Source organism: Mya arenaria, chromosome 9 (assembly GCF_026914265.1).
Source record: "Mya arenaria isolate MELC-2E11 chromosome 9, ASM2691426v1".
Taxonomy (NCBI): domain Eukaryota; kingdom Metazoa; phylum Mollusca; class Bivalvia; order Myida; family Myidae; genus Mya; species Mya arenaria.
The window spans coordinates 12495863-12518285 of record NC_069130.1 but is presented as its reverse complement, the minus strand read 5'-3'; the positions used below and the strand labels follow the sequence as shown (position 1 = coordinate 12518285).

At 35.5% G+C, this 22423-nt stretch overlaps 2 protein-coding genes across 2 annotated transcripts; one reads left to right on the top strand and one right to left on the bottom strand.

The window, feature by feature from the left end:
• Positions 1-556: 556 nt before the first annotated feature.
• Positions 557-22115, top strand: LOC128203176 (cell death protein 3-like). The gene is made up of 10 exons (XM_052904471.1): positions 557-578; positions 3111-3273; positions 4263-4842; positions 5162-5221; positions 6989-7083; positions 7472-7636; positions 9701-9926; positions 13006-13281; positions 16133-16233; positions 21486-22115. The coding sequence occupies exons 2-10, from the start codon at positions 3139-3141 to the stop codon at positions 21582-21584; spliced, it is 1737 nt and encodes a 578-aa protein (XP_052760431.1). The 5' UTR covers positions 557-578; positions 3111-3138; the 3' UTR covers positions 21585-22115.
• Positions 16253-19511, bottom strand: LOC128203178 (uncharacterized). Its single transcript, XM_052904472.1, has 2 exons — positions 19185-19511; positions 16253-18446 (listed from the first exon to the last, which is right to left on the bottom strand). The coding sequence occupies exon 2, from the start codon at positions 18248-18250 to the stop codon at positions 17063-17065; it is 1188 nt and encodes a 395-aa protein (XP_052760432.1). The 5' UTR covers positions 18251-18446; positions 19185-19511; the 3' UTR covers positions 16253-17062.
• Positions 22116-22423: the final 308 nt, after the last annotated feature.

Sequence of the window (22423 nt, the reverse complement as noted above, 5' to 3'; positions counted from 1 at the left end):
TATCAGCCATTTAAGGTCTTTGAAAGGGAAAAGAAACTAATATATAAAAATTTCCTAATTCACAGGAGACTGAAAAGCTTGTTTTTTTAACTGTAAAATTTCCCAATTTAGGAATATTCACGACTCAAAATTTCCCAAAATGTCGAGGGTCTTTTTCCCAAAACGGGCAGAAAAAGCCCTGGTGGGAATTGTTCTGCCTTTATAAGCCGTAAGCTCCTGTTTAGAAATGTTCAAGATACAAGAATCTTTATTTTAAGTTGGGTGTGTGTTAAGAAAAAACATTAGCTCAATGAGCTATTTTTAGACATGAATAACAAACATTATTATTACATACATATGATAACATATCAAAAATAACAATGAGCTTGTGACCTGGAAGAATAAGAATATAGGTTAAAATGATTAAATATTTGAACAAGTATTTACAAAAGCTGTTCGTTATCATATTCATGCATACAATTACAAATTACAAAATTTGATTAAAGCATTGAAAACAGTGATATCATCATAAGTTTTCCCAGCAGTACGGGCAATCCACACGCGCACGGTTTCGCTAGTTGACATACCACTGTAAAATGGTTAGTTTTTTCAAGAGCACATCTTAAAGGATAATTGTTTACATTGAAATAGCAAAATTGTAAGTAGCAATATATACATGGGATTAACAGCATATTAAAAGTCGTAACACCTAAACAAAATACTTGCCGAAAAAAAAAAAAGTAGTTGCATGTGTTTGACAGATGTTAATAAATAGATATAAATTTGAAACAATCATAAATAGGTATTAGCCCATTTTGATTATTTGTTATATTTTATCATATTATTAAATATATTGAAAAACAGTATTTATATTTTGCTCCACTTATTCATAACTGAAGTCCGTTGAACAACACTATACAACTCCTGGAATCCTATATATACTTTTCAATAGCCTTGTATAGTATACATGTATTTGGGTGCTAGGATTGAATGACATTCAACTTACATGTTTCGACATACTTTGTTGGACATAATAACTATTTACAGTACTACCACTGTTCAGTTTGTTTCAGAAGTTATTTTAATAAAATAGGGTTTTGATCCGGGAGGTTGTATTGGACTCGAGTGGATTTTTGCAGATTCGGATTTCACGAGGAACAAGCCTCCACATATACGACATTCCAGATCAACATGCAGTACTAATAATCATATTATAATAAAAATTACTGGTTAGATCACTTAAAAGCCACATGTTTTCATAATAAATATCATTTTAACGACGCACTATTTTGTTTAATGATATCATTTTAACATCGCGCAACGATACTTGTTATGACGTGACGTTACAAGAGTGGAATACGGCCGTAATGCACTGGATGGAATACGGACTACTATATTTTGCAATATGAATTGCGTGTGGATTTATGATGGGTATATAATAATAATAAATATCTACTAATGATGATTAAACCGAGAGTAAGACAATGGTACAGGTATTTCTTTTTAGAGTCTAAATAATATAACAATATATAACAATATATTATATATATATATATTAACAAAATAATGCATCGTTAAAATGACATTTATTAAGAAAACATGTGGCTTTTAAGTGGCCTAAACAGTAATGAATATTATAATAAAATGATCATTAGTACTGCATGGAATGTGCTTTATAATGATAGATATTTTGATAACATTTCTCTGTAAGGTGACACCATGCTGACAGTGATATTGTATATTTATTACATATGGATGTATAGAAATTTCATTTTCAGTTTTAAACCATTAACATAATACCCTTGCAAACAATTTTGTATGTAAAGAGGGGTATATTGTAATATGGTTGGGTTGGTGTTAGGTTTGGCGGACTGTTTGCAAAAGTTTAAGGAGCAAACCTCTCTTATTGTCAGTTACAGATTTAGAGGTATCACTCTTGTACTTAGTTAACATAATTAGGTTGGTAGCTATAGAGTGTTATAGGAGGTTGAGCAATGCACCCTGTCCCTTTATGAATACACCGTTCTGCCCTCATGCAGACCAGAATGTGCATCCTCCTGCCTTCATAGAATTAAATTCTTAAAGGTACTCACTCATGTTTTTAGACACACAAAGTGAGCTTTCCTGGTTTCTGAAAATACTTACTTTATAAGTAATTTACTCTTTGATACTGAAATTGCAGAAAAAAGTAAAGAGAAAAATATGTTTGGGTTGTATAGGGGAGCGAAGCCATGTCAAAACAGTCCGGATAAAAATAGAAAACCTACGCCTTTATAACCACTCAGTCACACAAACTTTATGAAGGCTGATGGATAAGTTAACCTTCATCTTATACATTGGTAGAATCATATGATAACGTCCATCAACCAATTATGCTAAAACCTTTTGCTGAATAGCTTACTAGGGTTACTTATTGTGTCCTTCAAAGACAATATTTGAGCAAATGGCAACATTTGTTGAAGGTTTCCAGCTGTCAGTAACTTACTTTTAAAACTCCTAGCGATTTGTCACGTTATGGTATTTTATTTTTTTCCTTTGAAGTGCATTTTACAAACCATGAACTAGTCCCTTTAGATAAAAAGTATTTATTTTGTTTGGCTTAAAATTTGAAATATGGTTATAAATACATACAAACTTGACATATTAGGCAGTTAGAATCTTATGTTTCTTTAATTAAGCAGAATTCTTAGCCTTTTCTGTGAAATTCATTATGTTAAAATTCTTCACACCCTGACTCAATGTCCCCTTTTCTTCCTTATAGTAATCTGTCCTTTTTTAACAGCACTCTGCTATTTTTAAAACCTAGCTAAAAGCCTTCATAATTATTAACTCCCTGGGTAGAAAAGTGCCTGGTTTTGTTAACCACGGCCAACTGTATGTACTTTATTTTTACTTGTGTGCCCTTTAACATCATGTACATATGTCAAATAAGAATTGTTATCTTTGAAATAATTATGAAATATATATTATGATTTTTATTTTAAAAATATATGCCTGAGTTAGTAAAAAATATCATTTTGTAATGAAAGGCGGCGTGCAACAGAAGTCCTAACTCCTGTTTAAGATCTAGGTCTAACATTCCCATTACATTATGTTATCCTATTAAAAGATGTTTTTCCATTGTATTTCAGGAGTGTTGAATGTAAACTGAAATTTGAGATGGATAAAAAACACAAAGACATTCTCAGGACAAATCGCTCCTATCTTGTGGAGCAGATATCGGACCTGCATGGTATACTGGATGACCTGACGGAATCAAACATCATTAATGAAAACATGCGCCAAGAAATTGAGGTACTTTATGATTTGTATATTAGTGATGTTCCGATGATCCATTATAATAAAAAATTGATTGGTTGGAACTAAAATTTGCAACAATCGATTGTATTATAACTGAAAGCAACAACATAATAGAGCCAATGAATCTATTCAAAAAGAGCTAGGGTATCGCAATGGAACTGCTGTGCATCCCACCGTTTGCTCTTCCATGTGCTATCCTTTCAACAAAATAAAGGACCTGTTGAAAATAGATGCTTGCGCTTTAACATGTTATCTTTGACAGCCAGGTCTGAAAAAATATATATTTAATTAATCTGTCATTAATATATCATTTAAAATCGGAATGGTACACACCAGATACTTAAATATACTTACAGTACATATATAGGCAGTTTCATAAGGGTGATTCACAGTGCATATATATATATAGGCAGTTTCATAAGGGTGATTCACCTTGTCCTCGTTTGGTAGCATCCTTCTGCCCTAATAGAGAACAACATGCTAAACCTTTTGCCTTGAAACAAAATGATTGCAAGCATATGGTAATCAAATAATTACTTGGGTTTGTTTGAAGGGCTTTTTCTGTCCATTTTTTGGGAAAAATTTGCAACTTAAAATTTGGGAAGAATATTCAGGCCTTTTTGTCGATTCGGGACTTGTTTTTTCAAGTCGTGTAATAATTGGCAAATATTAGGAATACAAATACACAACAAAATCATCAATTTGGGCAACATCTTGTGGAATTATATATATAATGTATAGAACCCAAAAGTGCTGATAAATGCATTTATAATTGTAAATGAACAATTGTTCCGAATGAATTGTTCCTGCGCTAAAGCCCTGGTGACCTGGGCAAGGTCAAAGTCGTAAGCCAGGCTTTTTGTGACTGATTTCATCTCATTAATTATTAACTAAGGGATTTTTTTCTTGAAATTGGGAAAAAATATTTTATGTTTGAAAGTAAACAACATACATGAAAGTAACAAATACATTTATTTTCTTAGTCCAAAGATACAAAGGACAACAAAACCAGGGAATTTTTGAACATTTTGCCCAAAAGAGGACCGAGAGCCTTTGATTGGTTTTGTCGTTCTCTTGTTAAAAGACACCACGGACATGTAGCGGTTCATTTAGATCCGTTCTATGCTACCCTTATCCTCCCAGAGGATCAAAAGACATATAGTTTACGGAATGAGAAAGCAGGAGGCGATGTAAAGACCAATGACAAAGAGTTTGATAAAGGGTTTAAAAATAAAAACAAGCAAATGGGAAAGACAGCTAAAGAGGATGAAAAAACAATATATACTCGACCACTCTCAGTACCAGTTCCAGGATTATCACCAAAAGATCCAATTAAGTCAAAAGAAAATTACCCATCGTCCAAAATCAAAGGAACTTCCCAAGGTACTGGTGCAACTGGCGAGTCCGTAATTAAATCAAGTGAACCTGGCAAAAGTCCAGGGAAGGGAGTAATGAACAAACCAAGTGCAAAGATTAAACCACTTCCACCGGACAAGGATCTGAATGTTGAAAATCCTGAGTCTTTGCTTCCAGAGAGCTTACCAGATCCAAATTATGCAAAAGGTAAATATATGATTTTAAAGTTTTGTGCACTTCATTCTTTTGCCTCTGTTGTTGTTGCCATGTGGGCTACCATCGTAATCTCGGTGGCAATATGTACACCAGACGAAATGAGGTGGATTTTCTATAACAAGCAATTCTTGGTATTTTCCCCATTTTAATAACGATGCTTATTACTCCATTCAGAGATTTTGTTCAATATTATAAAGGATATGCTATTTTGTGCTGCTTACTTTATAAAAAGTTTAGTTCCATATATGAATTATTGTAATTGAAATCTCTGGAGGTCATTTTTTCCACTTATATTCTAATGTACTTCTAGATGAGGTATTTGAGAAGGAAGAAGAAGATGATGGTGCAGATTTGCCAGAGACTGCTGTTGGTATGTACCTCAAATTTTAAGATTGAGTAGTCTGTAGAGTTAAATATGTCTGTGTGACTGGTATAAATTGCGTATGGCCTTAGCTGTTTGCTAGGGTGCCTTAGCTGTTGCGAGGGTGCCTAAACTGTTGCTAAGCGTGCCAGAGCTGCTGCTAGAAAGCCTTGGCTGTTGCTAGCATGCCTCAACTGATGCTAGCGTGCGTAAACTAATGCTAGTGTACATAAGCTGTTGCTTGCGTGATGTTTCTTGAGTGCCTAGGCTGTTGCTTGCGTGATGTTTCTTGAGTGCCTAGGCTGTTGCTTGCGTGATGTTTCTTGAGTGCCTAGGCTGTTGCTTGCGTGATGTTTCTTGAGTGCCTAGGCTGTTGCTTGCGTGATGTTTCTTGAGTGCCTAGGCTGTTGCTTGCGTGATGTTTCTTGAGTGCCTAGGCTGTTGCTTGCGTGATGTTTCTTGAGTGCCTAGGCTGTTGCTTGCGTGATGTTTCTTGAGTGCCTAAGCTGTTGCTTGCGTGATGTTTCTTGAGTGCCTAGGCTGTTGCTTGCGTGATGTTTCTTGAGTGCCTAAGCTGTTGCTTGCGTGATGTTTCTTGAGTGCCTAAGCTGTTGCTTGCGTGATGTTTCTTGAGTGCCTAAGCTGTTGCTTGCGTGATGTTTCTTGAGTGCCTAAGCTGTTGCTTGCGTGATGTTTCTTGAGTGCCTAGGCTGTTGCTTGTGTGATGTTTCTTGAGTGCCTAGGCTGTTGCTTGCGTGATGTTTCTTGAGTGCCTAGGCTGTTGCTTGCGTGATGTTTCTTGAGTGCCTAGGCTGTTGCTTGCGTGATGTTTCTTGAGTGCCTAGGCTGTTGCTTGCGTGATGTTTCTTGAGTGCCTAGGCTGTTGCTTGTGTGATGTTTCTTGAGTGCCTAGGCTGTTGCTTGTGTGTCTAAGCTATTGTTAGGGTGCATTAGCTTTTTTAGGTTCCCTAAGCTGTTGGTGTGGTGTATTACGTGTTTCTAGGGTGCCGAAGCTGTTGCTAGGTTGCCTCAGCTGTTGGTAGGGTGTATTAGCTCTTTCTTGGGTGCATAAGCTGTTGCTTGGGTGATTTAGCTGATTCTAGGGTGCCGAAGCTTTTGCTAGATAGTCATAGCTGTTATTGGGGTGCATTGTTGTTTTAGGGTGCCTAAGCTGTTACTAGAGGGTCTAAGCTGTTGTAAGGGTTCATTAGCTGTGTCCTGAGATGCCTCGGCTGTTGCTAGGGAGTTTTAGCTGATGTTGTTGTGTGTTGTGCCTAAGCTATTGTAAAAATCTGTTAGATGTTGCGAGCGTGCCTCAGCTGTTGATGTGGTGACTTATCTGTTGTCAGGGTGCCTAGGCTGTTACTAGGGTGCTTTAGCTGTTGATGGGTTCATAAGTTGTCGCTAGGGTGCATAATCTGTTGCTATGCTGCGTTGTCAATGGTGCATTGATCCTAACTGTCAATAAATAATTGTTTGTGCTGTGTTTAGAATGTATGTACCAGGTATATGTTATCAACTGCATTGCGAATTGTTATCAAGGATTTTATTTTTATCATTGATGTACATGTGTTTTCATTGTGTTGATCTTGATGTTCATTTATAAAAGATAATTTATTTCTATCTCGTATCTTCATTGTTTAATGACGCCCTTGTCCTACAGTACGGCTTGATAAGGGGTACCCATTTAAAGTACACATACTCTAAGAAAAAATGGTTTTTGTTTTCACTTCCTGTTGGAAACTAGTGTTATTTCTTTCTTGCATTTATTTTCAGACTGGCCAACTGGTCCCAAATTAGATCTTGGTCCATTCTCTACGATTTTTAAAGTAACTACTCAAGCGCAGGCACAAGCAGTTACGTATCGAAATGTAAGTTTTTGTTTATGAAATTCCTAGGTGAAACTCATTCGGAACTCCTTGGCCATTTTCTATCGAAACAACCTCGTATGCCGGTACATCAGTAGAAGTAGGTCGTAAAATTTAACTACATCATTAATTAAATGAAGTGTTTTGGTTTATTTCATTGCATACATAATTAAGATTCCTAAGATTAATACATTAAGTTTAACTGCTAAATTAAAACTGCTATGCGATCTACTTTCAGTGTAGTTAAATTGTACAGCTTTCTGACATTGTTAACCGTCCATTTACCGAATGGGTGAAACTAAAACTCCATTTTGTAATTGTGGCCTATAAAAATGTGAAGTCAATTACCTTTTTTTTGCATTATTAAATGGTAGCTGTTGAATCCATTCAGGCATATCCCATGACTGGAAAGAGAAAATGTTTGGTGATATCCAACCAACACTTTGCAGAAAGATACAAAATTCGGAGTGGCGGTGACAATGATAGATACAGATTTCAGAACGTCATGAAGGAACTCAATTTTGAGTACAACCTCACAGCCAATGTAAAGAAGGAGGTATGTATTAAATAGTCATTTATGCTTTTTGTTAAAATATCATGGTATGATCCCTGCTGTTATTTTCACTACTTTCATATTTCGACTGTCATTGTCACTACTATTATTTATCCACTTTTATTTTCACCACTATTATTTCTGCTGCTGTTTTTACTACTGTTATTGGCGGTACAGTTATTTCCGCTACTGATTTTTCACTACTGTTATTTCTGATGCTGTTATTTTTACTACTGTTATTTTTACTTTTACCACTCCACTACTGTTACTCTCGCTTTTGTTATTTTAACATCTGTTTTTTTCACGTCGTTATTTTCACAACTGTAATTTACACTTCTGTTATATTCGCTGCTGATGTTTTCGCTTCATGCTTATTCATTTCTGTTATTTTCACTCCGTTTATTTTTTGCAGTTGTTTTTTCTCTATTGTATTTTCACTACTGTTATTTTCGTTGCTGTTTTTTCCACTTATTTTTCACTTTCGTTATTTCTTCTGCTGTTAATCTTGCTGTTGTTATTTTTACTAGCGTTATTTTAACCTGGCTTCTGTTATTTCCGCTTATTTTATTTTCGCTTCTTTTATTTCAGCTTCTGTAGTTTTCACTGCTGTTTTTTCACTACTGTTATTTCTGGTGCTGTTATTTTCGCTACTGTTATGATAACTTCAGTAAAGATTCTGACAAAGTTTCATAGCAAATGGATACAAACTACTACAGCGTTCTGTTTCTCACACGATTTTAAGTAAATGCAAATAAATCGAGGTTTGTCTGAAACTTTTTTTATAAGAGAAACAGAAAATATCTTGATTTCCAGTGAACGATCAAATTCGTTTTATAGCAACAATAATTTGGACGAGTTCTGAAATTCTGAAAATATTGTTTTGTGTGATCACACGGTTAGAAAACATGGTGTTGTTTCCTAATACTGCAGTGGATTATTCTTCCATGACACGAAGAGCATAATTATAAACTATACCTTCATATAGCAAAGCTTATAAAGGTTTTGATGCATTGAAACAATATTTACTAATTATTTTTCAAGGGTTGTAGCTCAAACATGTTTTAAAGGGGTTAGACACCAGAAATCGGCAAATACAGTATTTCCTCAAAACAAGCTTACAATTGTCAATGCAAGCTAGTAGGAGACGATAATACACTTTACTTGATTAAAATAATAAACAACACTCCTGTTGCTGTCTTATCTGTGTTTCCCCGTTTAAAATATCGCATAATGTTTTCCCAGTTAAAATAAAATCTGTTTATGAGTACAGATAAATATACCGACGCTACTTTTAAAATTACTGGGATCTATGTGGTAGACATCCCTAGTAAATTGCGAATTTGAAAAATGCGCAAAAACTGCGAAAGATGCATGTGTCGTAAGCGATGTTATGTTCTAGTATTTTTTGACAATTCATTTTTTTCTTGCAATATTGTATCATCTTGTATCCAGCCCCTTTAAAGGAGACCAATGTTAACACTTGGAACCTTTTCACTTTTTCCTTTTTGGTCTTGATCTACTAGTACTTCTCTAATTGCACTGTATTGATGATTTCAGGAGTAACTTGCACTGAATTGATGATTTCAGGGGTAACTTGCACTGTATTGATGATTTCAGGGGTAACTTGCACTGTATTGATGATTTCAGGGTTTACTTGCACTGTATTGATGATTTCAGGGGTTACTTGCACTGTATTGATGATTTCAGGGGTTACTTGCACTGTTTTGATGATTTAAGGGGTTACTTGCACTGTATTGATGATATAAAGGGTTACTTGCACTGTATTGATGATTTAAAGGGTTACTTGCACTGTATTGATGATTTCAGGGGTAACTTGCACTGTATTGATGATTTCAGGGGTAACTTGCACTGTATTGATGATTTCAGGGGTAACTTGCACTGTATTGATGATTTCATGGTTTACTTGCACTGTTTTGATGATTTCTGGGGTAACTTGCACTGTATTGATGATTTAAGGGGTTACTTGCACTGTATTGATGATTTCAGGGGTTACTTGCACTGTATTGATGATTTAAGGGGTAACTTGCACTTTATTGATGATTTCAGGGGTTACTTGCTTGGTTAGTAGCGGAACGGGAAAAGATTACCGAAGATACGTGCGTATTTATGTTAGTGATCATGTCGTATGGTTCCAAGGGTGACATTTTGTGTGTGGACGGCGACATGATATCTCTACAGGAGATAGTGGACATGTTTTCCAGCAAGAATTGCAAGGCGCTGCAAGGAAAGCCTAAGATTGTCCTGGTACAAGCGGGTGGAATCATTCTTGCCGGTATGTTGCTAGTTCAGGGCGTAACATACTTGTAGTTTTAGCTCGTCTATTTATCAAAAAAAAGTCGACTTATTTGAAAAGCCTTGGTGGTGTCGAAAAAAGGTCTAGTTATTGGCAAAGATTTAGTGTTGTCGGAACAAAAGTTTAGTTATTGGCAAAGCCTTTGTTGTCGGAACAAAATCTAGTTATTGACAAAGCCTTGGAGTCGTCGGAACAAAATCTAGTTATTATCCCCCGCCTATGAAATAGGGAGGGGGATATTGAAATGGCGTTGTCCGTCCGTCCTTCTGTCCGTCCGTCCTTCCTTCCGTCCGTCACCTGCGTTTTCTCAGTAACTAGCCGGTAGAATTTCATGAAACTTAAAATAAATAGGAACCACTATACTGGAATGATGCCCGTCCAAAAAAAATTTGATTGGTCAATTGTCCTTGGAGTTATTGCCCTTGATTTTTTGAAAAATGCACATTCACAGCCAATAGTCACTAGCTGGCAGAATTTCATGAAACTTAAAATAAATATGAATTACTATACTGGGATGATGCCTGTTCATTTTTTTTTTGGATTGGTCAATTGTACTTGGAGTTATTGCCCTTGATTGTTTGAAAAACATTTACAGCCATTTCTCAGTAACTAGTTGGTAGAATTTCATGACACTTGGAATAAATATGAACCAACATACTGCGATGATGCCTGTTTATTTATATTTTGGATTGGTCAATTTTCCTTTGAGTTATTGCCCTTGATTTATTAAATAAATCATTGTTTGCAGCCGTTTCTCAGTAACTAGCTGCTAGAATTTAATGAAACTTGAATGTCATATGAACCAACATCCTGCAATGAACTTCTTCGGTGAATTTCTACGGCTACATTTTTATCTCAACTATTGAGTACTATTTTGCAATGATTGATGTTTCCGAGTAAGCAGTTTCGGAAAAGACAGTTTTTTTTAATCATCCCTCTGATTTATTTCGTTAAAAATTTTTATCATAAAGTAGTCCTGGTCGATATTTTATAATTTGGCTCGGAAAGGGATAAACCAATGTGCTTATCTTATTCTTTCTGAGATTTTTTTTAACCTTCAAGCACAAACAAGTCATCAAGCACAAACAAGCCATCGTTGGCGGGGGATATCTTTTCACTGAAAATGCTTGTTTACAAAGCCTTGGTGTTTTCGGAACAAAAGTTAAGTTTTTGGCAAAGCTTTGGTGTTGACGGAACACAATCTAATTATTGGCAAAGCCTTTGTGTTCTCGGAACACAATCTAATTATTGACAAAGCCTTGGCGTTGTCGGAAAAAGGTCCGGTTTTTACAAAGCCTTAGTGTCTCCAGCGTCAAGGTTATAGTTGAAACACTTTCTACCTTGTACATAACTCAAACAAGTTCATGATATTCCCAGAAAACTGTTTACATGTTACTTCTGACAATATGTAAATGTCAAGCAAGTTCCTTTACTTTGGCTGTTGTCTGTTTGTGGTGTTTGGATCTTTGTATGTAGTGATCACGCATAAATGTCCCAAGATCAATGTCATGTATTTTGTCATCAAACATTCGCGATATTGTTGTTCAGTTCGTTGCCGCTTTATTTTGATCCTGATATCATGGATGAGAACAACGTATCTTTTTGCATTTGTCGATATTCCTTTTCTATGATCTTGATACACATGCATCTATTCCGACTTTTCTCATGGAAATCATTATGAAAACCAATCTCCCATAACAGTTTTTACTTTATGTTAATCCACAATTACGAAAGTTTGGTAGGGTATATCACTCTTTCTGATGTTTGTCAAATTTGTCAACTCATGCCCCTTGCTCAGTTTAGAGAAACAAAACAAGTCGAGTTGCATACCTTTTTTGATGCTCGTATCAATGTGTATGTATCCTTACGATAAAAGCCATGTGTTTAAAAGTGTTTTTATAGCTTCGGCCTTAGCTGATGTCGTAGGTATCATTTAGGTTGTGCAGAAAATGATTTACTTGGAAACCTGCTATCAAGAAATCAATTTTGAACGTGGTACACATGGTCACAATCGAAATACAAAAACGTTTAGCAAGTCACATTACTCGGTTTAATGCATACGATGATAAGATTGACCTTTTGCCTTTTATCTTTATTTAGGATTGTTGGGATAAGAGTGAGGTTTGTGCACTTAAACTGGTTTAAACCCCCAGTAAATTTACATTTTACTGATCGTTCCAAGGCGGTAACAATTCTTGATAAACATACCTAGTTTTTTTTTATAAATAATATGTATGCACTGTGCTGCTGGTGGAGTTTTGTGCTGTTCTTCCATGTTTCTTGTTTGTTGTTTTATGCTCTATGTCTTTGGCGTTTACCCAGTGCTATTAAACCGGGTTTATGTTTAAACTTTTTGCTACTGAGCTTGTTTCTGTAGCCTTTTGCATACATATTAAAATAAACGTTGATTTATGTCTCTCTATTGATTAAAAAAGACACGTGTTTTTTTATCCACATACTGTGCGCTGGTTAAACTAGAGGGTGGCCTTTTTAAGTATTGGTGTGATTTTTCTTTATTTTTTGCTCGTCTGTGTATAGGGAAATGAAATGTTGAGGAATTGACATAGCCTTTGCGTTGTTGTCATCGCCAGCTTCGCATCAGTGTAAAGTTTTAAATTTGGCCCTGTATATTTGACTGTTAAACCTGCACTCAAGAAATGAACATTGATCTTAGTACATGTTCACAATCCTCATACACATATGTTAAGCAAGTCACATTCCTTCGGTTAAAATAGTTGTTTCTGTTAGAATGTCAAGCGTTACCATTGACATGATACAGTGTGCTTGTTAAACTAGAAGGTAATTTGTTCATTTTGATGGAGATTTGCTTCTTTTTTTCTTTTCATTTTTAGGAGAACAAACGTCGATGTATTTGCCTAGCTTTAGCGTCGTTGTCATCTTCTGTGTAGCTTCGATGTAATATTTTAACCTTGGTCATAATTTTATAACAAAAACAATTACAATATTAAACTTGATCCACATGTTTTCAAAGACTATGTGGTCATTTTACCGTTAAAAATGAACATTTCTCATATGCATGTATCATTGTTTTCTTCAGATAGCAGTGAAACACAAATGGATGTAAGCAGCCAGACAAAACAAATGACGTCCCGATTAAGCAGACTTAGTCTTGGTAGCTGCTCCTCATTCAGTCTTACAAACCTGGGTTACGATGATGAGAACGATTGCAAAGGCAAGAGCGACGATACCTCTTCAGAGGGGGCTTCCTTTTCAGACCCAGTTGAAGAAGAAAATGAGCCCCCGTCTTGTGCAGAGGGGGGAGTGGATGTCAATGACAATTCTGATTTTGTTGTTGCTGTTGCAACAAGCGCAGGTATGTGAATAGTTATGCGAAAAACTACCATAAAAACAAAATATCACAAACAAGAAACATGGAAGAGAAAAGCACAAAACTCCACAAACAGCACATTGCATACATACTAAATATAAAAAACTAGGTATGTTTATCAAGGATTGTTAGGTACCGTCTTGGAACGGTCAGTAAAATGTAAATTTACTGGGGGTTTAAACCAGTTTGTGTGCACAACCTCACTCTTACCTTTTCGTTAAACAGGGTCTTTATCGGTTTTGGACACACGGTATGTCCCTGTTGATCAAAAATATTGTTTAATGTGTTTTAACGCAACAAAACGTTGTCAGACTGTCACTGTAAGTCGACTTTTTACCTCGATGTTCCACTGTGCTTTACATCCGACGAGATGTAGCCTTAAAATCGACGGAAAAGCATGTACATGTGTATAGCGAAAAGGGTTCTGTCTTCTCCCTTATTTAATGCATCTTAGAATATTTTCAACGTAATACAGTTGCCATAAGTTATATAGCTCAACATTGAGGTCAGATTTTTATTTATTTACTCCGGTGGTTTATAGAGATTTATCGGTAGAAAAAAAGATATTTCACTGTTGATTAACAGTTTAGTATTTGTGTCTGCCCCATTTATGGGGAGACATATTGTTTATGCTTTATCGGTCAGTCCTGCGTAGGTCACACTTCGTTTCCGCTCAATAACTATATAACGCTTGGACTCAGGAACTTCATACTTGGTGTGCAGATTTGTTATGGTTAGACCCCTATTATATTTGAGATCAGTCGGTCAAAGGTCAAGGTCGCAATGATCTTGTGGTGTAAAAATAATGTTTCCATTCTTTGAATTCCATAAAATCCAGAAATCCACACCTGTTATGCCAGTTGGTAATGATAAATAGATGACCCCTATTGATTTTGAGGTCAAAGGTCGAGGTACTATCGACCTTTCGGTAAAAAAAAACGATTGTTGGCTGTGACCTTGGGCTGAAAGGTTACGGTGACCTTGTGTTGAAAATAGTTTCCGGTCAATAACTGAAGAATGAAGAATGTTTGGGCTTAGGAACGTTAAACAATACAAAATGTGTTTACATTTTCCAAGAATGATCTCACTATTGAATACGAATCAATAGGTCAAACTTCAATTCAACGTCTTTGTTGGTTCGTCTCTTTCAAATAGAAAAATATGTCCACGATGGATTATTTATCATCTACGACCACACAATAGGGGAGACAAGCGCTCACTGTTTTGTGATTTTAGCATACTCTTACTTTCAAATTAAACGTTAACCCGCACAAGGTGGTGGCACAATTTCAACCATGAATTTTCTTGAATAGCATTACTTCGCATACGATTAAGCGCGCTTTTCTGAAAAAATAACAATAAACTGTCATTTTATTTCCTTAAAGGCATTTCAAAAACTTGTTGTTTTTTGTTCGATCGCAATATATTTCATATCGTTATCATTTGCACTCGTGACCACGTCACTCGTGCAAATATAGCTTTTCGAGCTTACTCGGTCTAATATATTTCCATCTTTCACTGAAACAAACAATTAGCCTCTTTATAATATTAACTCTCTGACATGCTGTAGCCTATTGGCCACGTTCATTTCCTTCACAGTTGAATTTAAAGGTTAAAATGTATTAAAAAAATAAATATGAATTGCTGTGTAATTATGTTCTTGAATAGTGTTGTTCTTTTGAATGATAGACCTCTTTAAATTACAGTGAACACTGCGGGGGTCGTAAAATTTATTTTTATAAGATGCCTTAACAAAATTGTTATTTTTAAGAATTAAATGAGGCTGCCATTGGTTTTAAAACACCACATGGTTATTTTTTTGTGATGTTTTGGTTGTTTTGTTTGGGTGACTGATTAGTGATCGTAAATTTAATGTTTTAATCAATCAGGAAACATGTTCGAGTAAAGTATGCTAATTGCAATCTGTCTTAAATTTCGGTATTAAGCTATTTTAGTGTGACTGAATATTTTCAAAATATAGAATTACAGTCATTCATTAATTCATATAATTTGATTAACAGTGAATACAATATGAGCAGTAAAGTTGCGTTTTTTTCTCTCCTGTAAATGTGGTTTTAGTTAAACACTTCTAAAAACGCTAATGGGATAATATAGTCTTGTTTAAACGCTATAAACTGTTCGGCGCATCTAATATCAATTAGTAATTGTTTGTATATTTATGGTTTCCTAATGCCTTAATAATCAACGGTCGTGATTAAACATTATATTACATGTAAACGAACTTAATCGCTGAAAACAAATGAAGCCATTAACAAAGATTCAAGTTATTATTGTGTTAAACTATGTCCTTTGCAGATTGATATTATTTACAATAAAATAAAGAGACCTTGTTTATGTTGCGAAAAAAAGCTGCGATATTGTGTGGCCTTGGTGGCGTTGTTGGCCGATAGCGTCAGGCAGACATCTGAACTTAAAAACCGTTTTAAGATGTTCGCATGAAACGCGTGGCACGTGCTCACTTCGAGTATACGCACGTGTGTACCCAAAATCGAAAAATTCTTACTAAACAAATACAGCTGAAACATAAACGAGGGTCAGCATGTGCTGACGACTTATTAACAAAGTTTTCACAAAGTAAAACCTGGTTATTATAATAATGTAAGTCGTTGGTCGACTGGGCGTGAGGGCATCGTCAAACTCACCTATGGCTAAACTATCTTAGTAAGGTTTGACTTGTTATGACCAAACATGAAATATAGGATAAGCACACGTTGAGATTCTTCTGTCAATCTTTTGAAACTAGGTCTCATCGCGTTTCTTGTTTTAATGTGTTTTTTCCTGTAGATTATACTTCATGTTTTCTTTATATTTTTAGATGACGACAATCCAGCCTTTTGCTCACTGTTTATTCTGGCATTGTCTTATATCCTGTGCAAATACTCGTATACAGATCACTTTCTGACTATACTTAAAAAGGTAGGTACTAAGTTTTATATCAGCTTGGAAAAAGATTCATTCTTTAATTTGATGTTAAGATCTCTGTGTATTTGGTACTTTAAAGCCACTCTTTTGTATCATTTATATAAAACTCTACTCTCTATGTTTTCGTAATGTAAATTATATTATTTTTTTTAGGTTAATATCTTTGCTTATTTGATGCTTTAATGTCACTGTTTTGTATTCATCAAATAACTCTTTACTTCCTTCATGATTTCTTAACTTAAATTGTAATATGTTTTTGTCGTTTCTTTTATATAAATTAATATCAATCGTTAAATTTATATTGTCACTGCAACATTTTATGTTTTACGACAATAATCATTATCTATCCATACGATTAAATAATGGAAAATAAAAGTTAAACATTGTTTAAAGGGATATTGGGTGTTCAACAGCAGCTCAGGTGTAAACAAATTTGTTTGTATCCACTAACCGACCGACCCTACACTTTTCTTTGCCATACTGTGGATTATAGAATGATGTACATAATTGTCAGATGTTAGTCATAAATAAGACATGCATATCAAATCTAGTTCACATAATGTTGTTGTTGTTGTTGTTGTTGTTGTTTTTTATGATATATTTATTAGCATAGATAGTTATGATCGCTCACGAAACAAATCCCATCGTGTATGTCCTGGTTATTTTAACAGAACTATTTTACGAATGATAATATAAATTCAGTCCGAACAGTGTATTCTTTCAAAATCATATACTGCTAACAAATTCAGCAAACTTGTGTTAATAAATTCACTTAAAATGTATTTAAATTGTAAGCGAAGCTACACATACAAATAGATTTAGCTCAGTATTCGCACGATATCTGACATCCCTCTGAGCAGCTGAAGGTCATCCTTTTTAATGTCCTTTCACAAACCAGTTTCCCGCAAGTGCACATGCAGTTTGGAGGAAGCTCACATGGTCCTCTTGCTTTTACTTTTTGTGTACCACTGAGCAATATTGGCATTCCACCTGGTGGTTTCGACCCGCCGATGTTCATCACGGTCTTCACGCTGATATCTTGCAACTTTTCTGCAGCGCCTGTAGCAACATTTCCAGGCTCTGTTTGTTTTGAAGCAACGCTATTGAGAGCGAAATCGGCTGCCACATTTTCAGCATCAATTTTCTTTAGAGCGACTTCGATTTCGGCTGCAACTTTTTCTTCGATTGTAGGGTGTGTGACATCCACGGCGGGCAAAGGGTTTATGCCAAGTGTTCCTGTAGTTGGCGGGTCCGGGACGACACGGTCAGGCACCGGTTTAACGACGACTTGGTTACTTTTTGTGGATTTGTCAGGCTTGAGTTCGTATGCAACCTTTTCATCGGTTTTAGTGTTTGCGACTTTTTCGGCTGGCAAAGGGTTTATGCCAAATGTTCCTGTAGTTGGCGGGTCCGGGACGACACGGTCAGGCACCGGTTTAACGACGACTTGGTTACTTTTTGTGGATTTGTCAGGCTTGAGTTCGTATGCAACCTTTTCATCGGTTTTAGTGTTTGCTACTTTTTCGGCGAGCAAAGGGTTTATGCCCAGTTTTCCTGCAGTTGGTGGTTTCGGGACGACACGGTCAGGCACCCGTTTTATGACGACTTGGATATCTTTTGTGGCTTTCGGAACGACATCAACGGATATGGGTTTCACGTACTTATTTGGTGGGGTATTGGTATTTGTTGGTTTCATTGTTGGCGTTGGCGTTGTTTTGGTCTCTACCTTTGGAAGAGGCCTATGGTCATGATTGTGGTTATGCCCATGGTGGTGATCGGTATGTGTGTTCATCTGTCTTCGGGCTGGAGCCCTGTTTCGGGGTGGAGACCCGTTTCGGGGTGGAGACCTGTTTAGTTGAGAAACAGGCGTTTCCCGTCTCCGATCTGGTATAAGCCGCCTCGGTTCGTCTACACGTTGAGGAAATCCGGAAGATGGAAATGTGCTTTCGCCACTAGGAAAGGAACTGTGGCGATAAGCTGGCATACTACCCATTTCATACGATGATCTCATGTTGGAAAGCCGTCAACAAAGTATCCAGGTCCTCCTGCTCCGGGCATATATGCTGGCATCCCAGGGGCAAAACCCATCCCTGGGAAACCAAAACCATATGAAGTATGCGATGGCGATGGAAGAGAATGAAGCGGCTCTCCAAAGCTTCTTGGTGCCATCCCACCTGGTAGGGATGGCATGAAGCGGCCAAACTGACCTGTAAATATATAATACATGACAATAACAACCATATGTATAAAACGGAATATGCGAAATCATCTCCTTTTAAATGAGGATTGGTGTCTGCTACTTCGGATAATTTAATCTTGATAATCTGGTCCGGCAAGTCATCAAATTGAAAGCCGGTGCTGACAATGGGGTGATGACAATTTTGCCGTACAAATTTCAGTCAATGAACAGTCTATACGAGGCAACTTGCTTTCGTGTGTTTGCGCCCGACGGATCCTTTTTTTTCAGAGCGCGTTTACTCATTTTGATTTTAACGTAATATTTGTTATATTCTTAATTACATGATGGGCTGGGATGATATTCAATATCCAACATAAATAAATCTTATTGGCATACATCACTAACTTCATTCACTATATTGTTTTTAACAACAAGTAATCCGATTAGCTGCATCGTTCTTAGATCCAATCTAGACTCATATTTTCTAAAATAAATAAATAACAAAGCCATTAAGCATCTTAAACCATGTCTTTACTTAAGTCATTTTTCTATTTTTCTAAACATTCTACGATCACGAATTTCAATTGAATGCAAAGCGAGTGTGAGAAATTTAATTGAACATTGAACTTAATATTTTCAGTCGAACGTTTTTTTTTGTTTTAAATACCGAATGTACCTTATTAAAACCAAGAATAAATGATACGAACAAACTCCATCGTTGATACTATTTGGCTAGTACCCATATATATGATAAAACTAAAAATACCTTGGACACTGGTAAAGCTCCACAGAAGAAATATAACCCGCAACATGGTTGACTCTTCCTGCTCCTACAAAACGAAAGTGATTGAGAATTGTTTGTGCTTGCCTACTCCTTATGCTCCAACGCCCAATGAATTGTAACTAATTAGTTGTGTGGTAGATATATTAGCCGTTGCATACTTAATTGCTTAAACTTCGTACCGTCATTAATTGAAGACATTCTATTCCCTTGATTTAGTTCGGCGCGTTGCTCTTCATCTACTTCAGGCCTTTTAGTCACTGTTCGCGATATTAAAATGATAGATCTTGGCATGTTTCGACTCGTATTACAGCTGAACACAAAAAGTTGCCAATAACCATTTTAATGATTAATGTCTTACAGTATACTACTATGTTCTTAACCCTTCCAATATTATTTTTTTCAAAATACAAATGGGTACACACAATTTGCATTATTAATCCTATGAACATACATTTGAAAGGGCTCAATAATCAATTGAAGACTACTCAAAATTTTAATTCACCTGTTAGAAAGATTTTGTTTCGAAAATTGATTCCCTGTCCCGAATTTATTCCTTCCGTTTTTATTTGAACAGTTCTTCTAATGTTGGCTTTTTCATCTCGATTTTTCGATATCGATAATAAAATATAAGGAAAAAATCATAAGGAAATATGAAGTGATTTTATATCGAATAAGAAGGTAAATGCATTGTTGTCAATGCACAAAATGATACCTATGTCAAAACGTTTGTATCATAGAAAACATGCTGTCAAGGTAAATACCTAAAAATCAAAGTTGGCCAAACCTTAATATTACTAAGTGAAAATAATGTTTATTTTCAACTAAACATATTATTATTATTATTATTATTATTATTATTTTTTAAAGAGTCACAATTTAATTTTAATGTATTAATATGTTGACCTCATTTGATTTTTATGATAAAAAAAGCATGTGTACAGATAAAAGGATATTTGCGAAATTTGCGCTGTTTAAACTGCGGAATGTGTGACCACGTAGCTAAAAATAGAAAACAGTAAACATATAAAGGCTCATATTTTTATCTGTTCACAAATCATTTGGGGGGGTTTATATCATCAATGTCAAATGAATTAACATAATAAACATAATATCGCGAACTATGCGTTAACAAACATTGTGCCCCTTTATGTTTAACTCATTATTTTGTAATCCTCGAATTGCTCCATGCATCATTAAATGATAAACACATATTTCAGGGCCGGTATTCACTTTCCTTAACTTTTCATAGTTAAATTAAAATATTTCAATACAAAAATGCATTAAAGATTTTTTTCCAAGTATTATGAAATTTAAGTATTTTTAAAATTATCAAGAAATTATATCTTATCACCAGTGAGGTACTTAAATTAAAAAATGGACTTAAGTATAGAAAGGACTTAAGATGGTTTATGAATACTGGCTCAGAGCTTTTTGCTAACATTCTTGTAATCCTGTATCATTGTCGTTTACAAAAGGACAAATTGCTTTTGTATACGATCACCAGTTTGCCATTTCTTACCAAATGAAGGTCAATATATTTTAACGAATAAGGCGATTCGTATTTTTTTTAGCAATATGAGTAAGACATATATACCATTGAAAATGGATATTCAACTTAACACAAGATTGACTTTTGACTATGTCGCTTGTCACATGCACATATAAAATTGATGGGTATTTCGGACAAGTATGATTCTAGTACCTTTTCCGGAAGTTGAGCAATGCGACAAAAGTCAAAAGCACAAAATGTAGGAAGTCCGCGTATTGAGAGGTGAATGTGGCTATATCCTAACTAAGTATAAGTTTAAAGTCCAAGCGTTTCAAAGATATTAAATTCTCCCAACACAGCTAAGTAGATCCAAATATGTGATCATGCTGGAAATCCTTATTATTTTGCCCAATAGCAACGATAAAAAGAACCTGTATGTAAAAAATTAAGATATGTTTTTACTATGTTTTGTTTAACTAAGGTGGGTGATGAAAAGCATCTACCATGGCCGCTCGTGTAAGCCACGTTCATCCCAACCATCGCAAAGGGTGTTATGAGGAAACTCGGTAAACCTCTCAAGCAAAACAACCTACGCTCGGGTTTACACGAGCGGCCATGAAAGATGCTTATACTCTTACACTGTATTCCTTTTTGAAAAAATGTCGGTCAATGCTACCAGTGTTTTGTAGGTGATCGTTTTGTTTTTTAACTATTTGATGATAAACATTGGACTATTTGAATGGCTTAATTGCATACGTTTTCCCCCATAAGTAATGATTGTGTTTGTTTTGCAGGTAAATCGACTAAAACTTGACAAGACCACCGAAGAACGGGTAGAAATATGCCAGTACAAGGACGCTCTTACAAAGAATCTGTTCCTTCAACCTCTGTAGATGGATTTAAGCTGTGATATTGTTTGTACCAGCCTGTGCACCTCTTGTTTTAGCTACTGGGGTTTTCCCTGTAGTTCCTTTGACTTTTTGTTATCTTTTTTCAGTAATTATCAAATGTAGCTCGTCCGTGTTTCGAATGAAAAAGATCGAAGTATTGCCGTTGAGTTTTTGCCGTCGGTCTTCGTGAAAACTGTTTTAATCTTGGCCAAAGTATTAATTATTTTCAAGATATGTTGATGAATCTTATTACATATGTTGACAGTTACAATGCGCAATCATACTTCATATTGTGGGCATCAATAAGTGTTGAGTTGTGTCGTCAATAATTTTATAGTTTTATTGTTCTTATTCTCACACATGTAGAATACCTTACAACATTGGCATCAATAAGTGTGAAGTTGTTCCGGTTTAATGTTTATATGTGTAGAATACCTTACAACATTGGCATCAATAAGTGTGAAGTTGTTCCGTTTTAATGTTTATATGTGTAGAATACCTCACAACATTGGCATCAATAAATGTGGAGTTGTACAGTTCTAATTCTCAAATGTGTAGAATACCTCAATATTGGCTTTAATAATTGCTGGGTTGTACGATTCTGTCATTGGACGATATTGGGTATAATGATATCAAATTGCTAACATATCGTATATGTTAATAATTAATACCCCAAAATGTATAACAATAATTTATAAATGATAGGAAACATATAATATATGTTATGTGTGTAATTGATAAAGCCAAAATAACTAACACTTTATAAAATGGGCTAGACCCCAGATGATCCCAAAATCGGCAAATACATTATTTCCGCATAACAAGCATACAATTTATTTTCA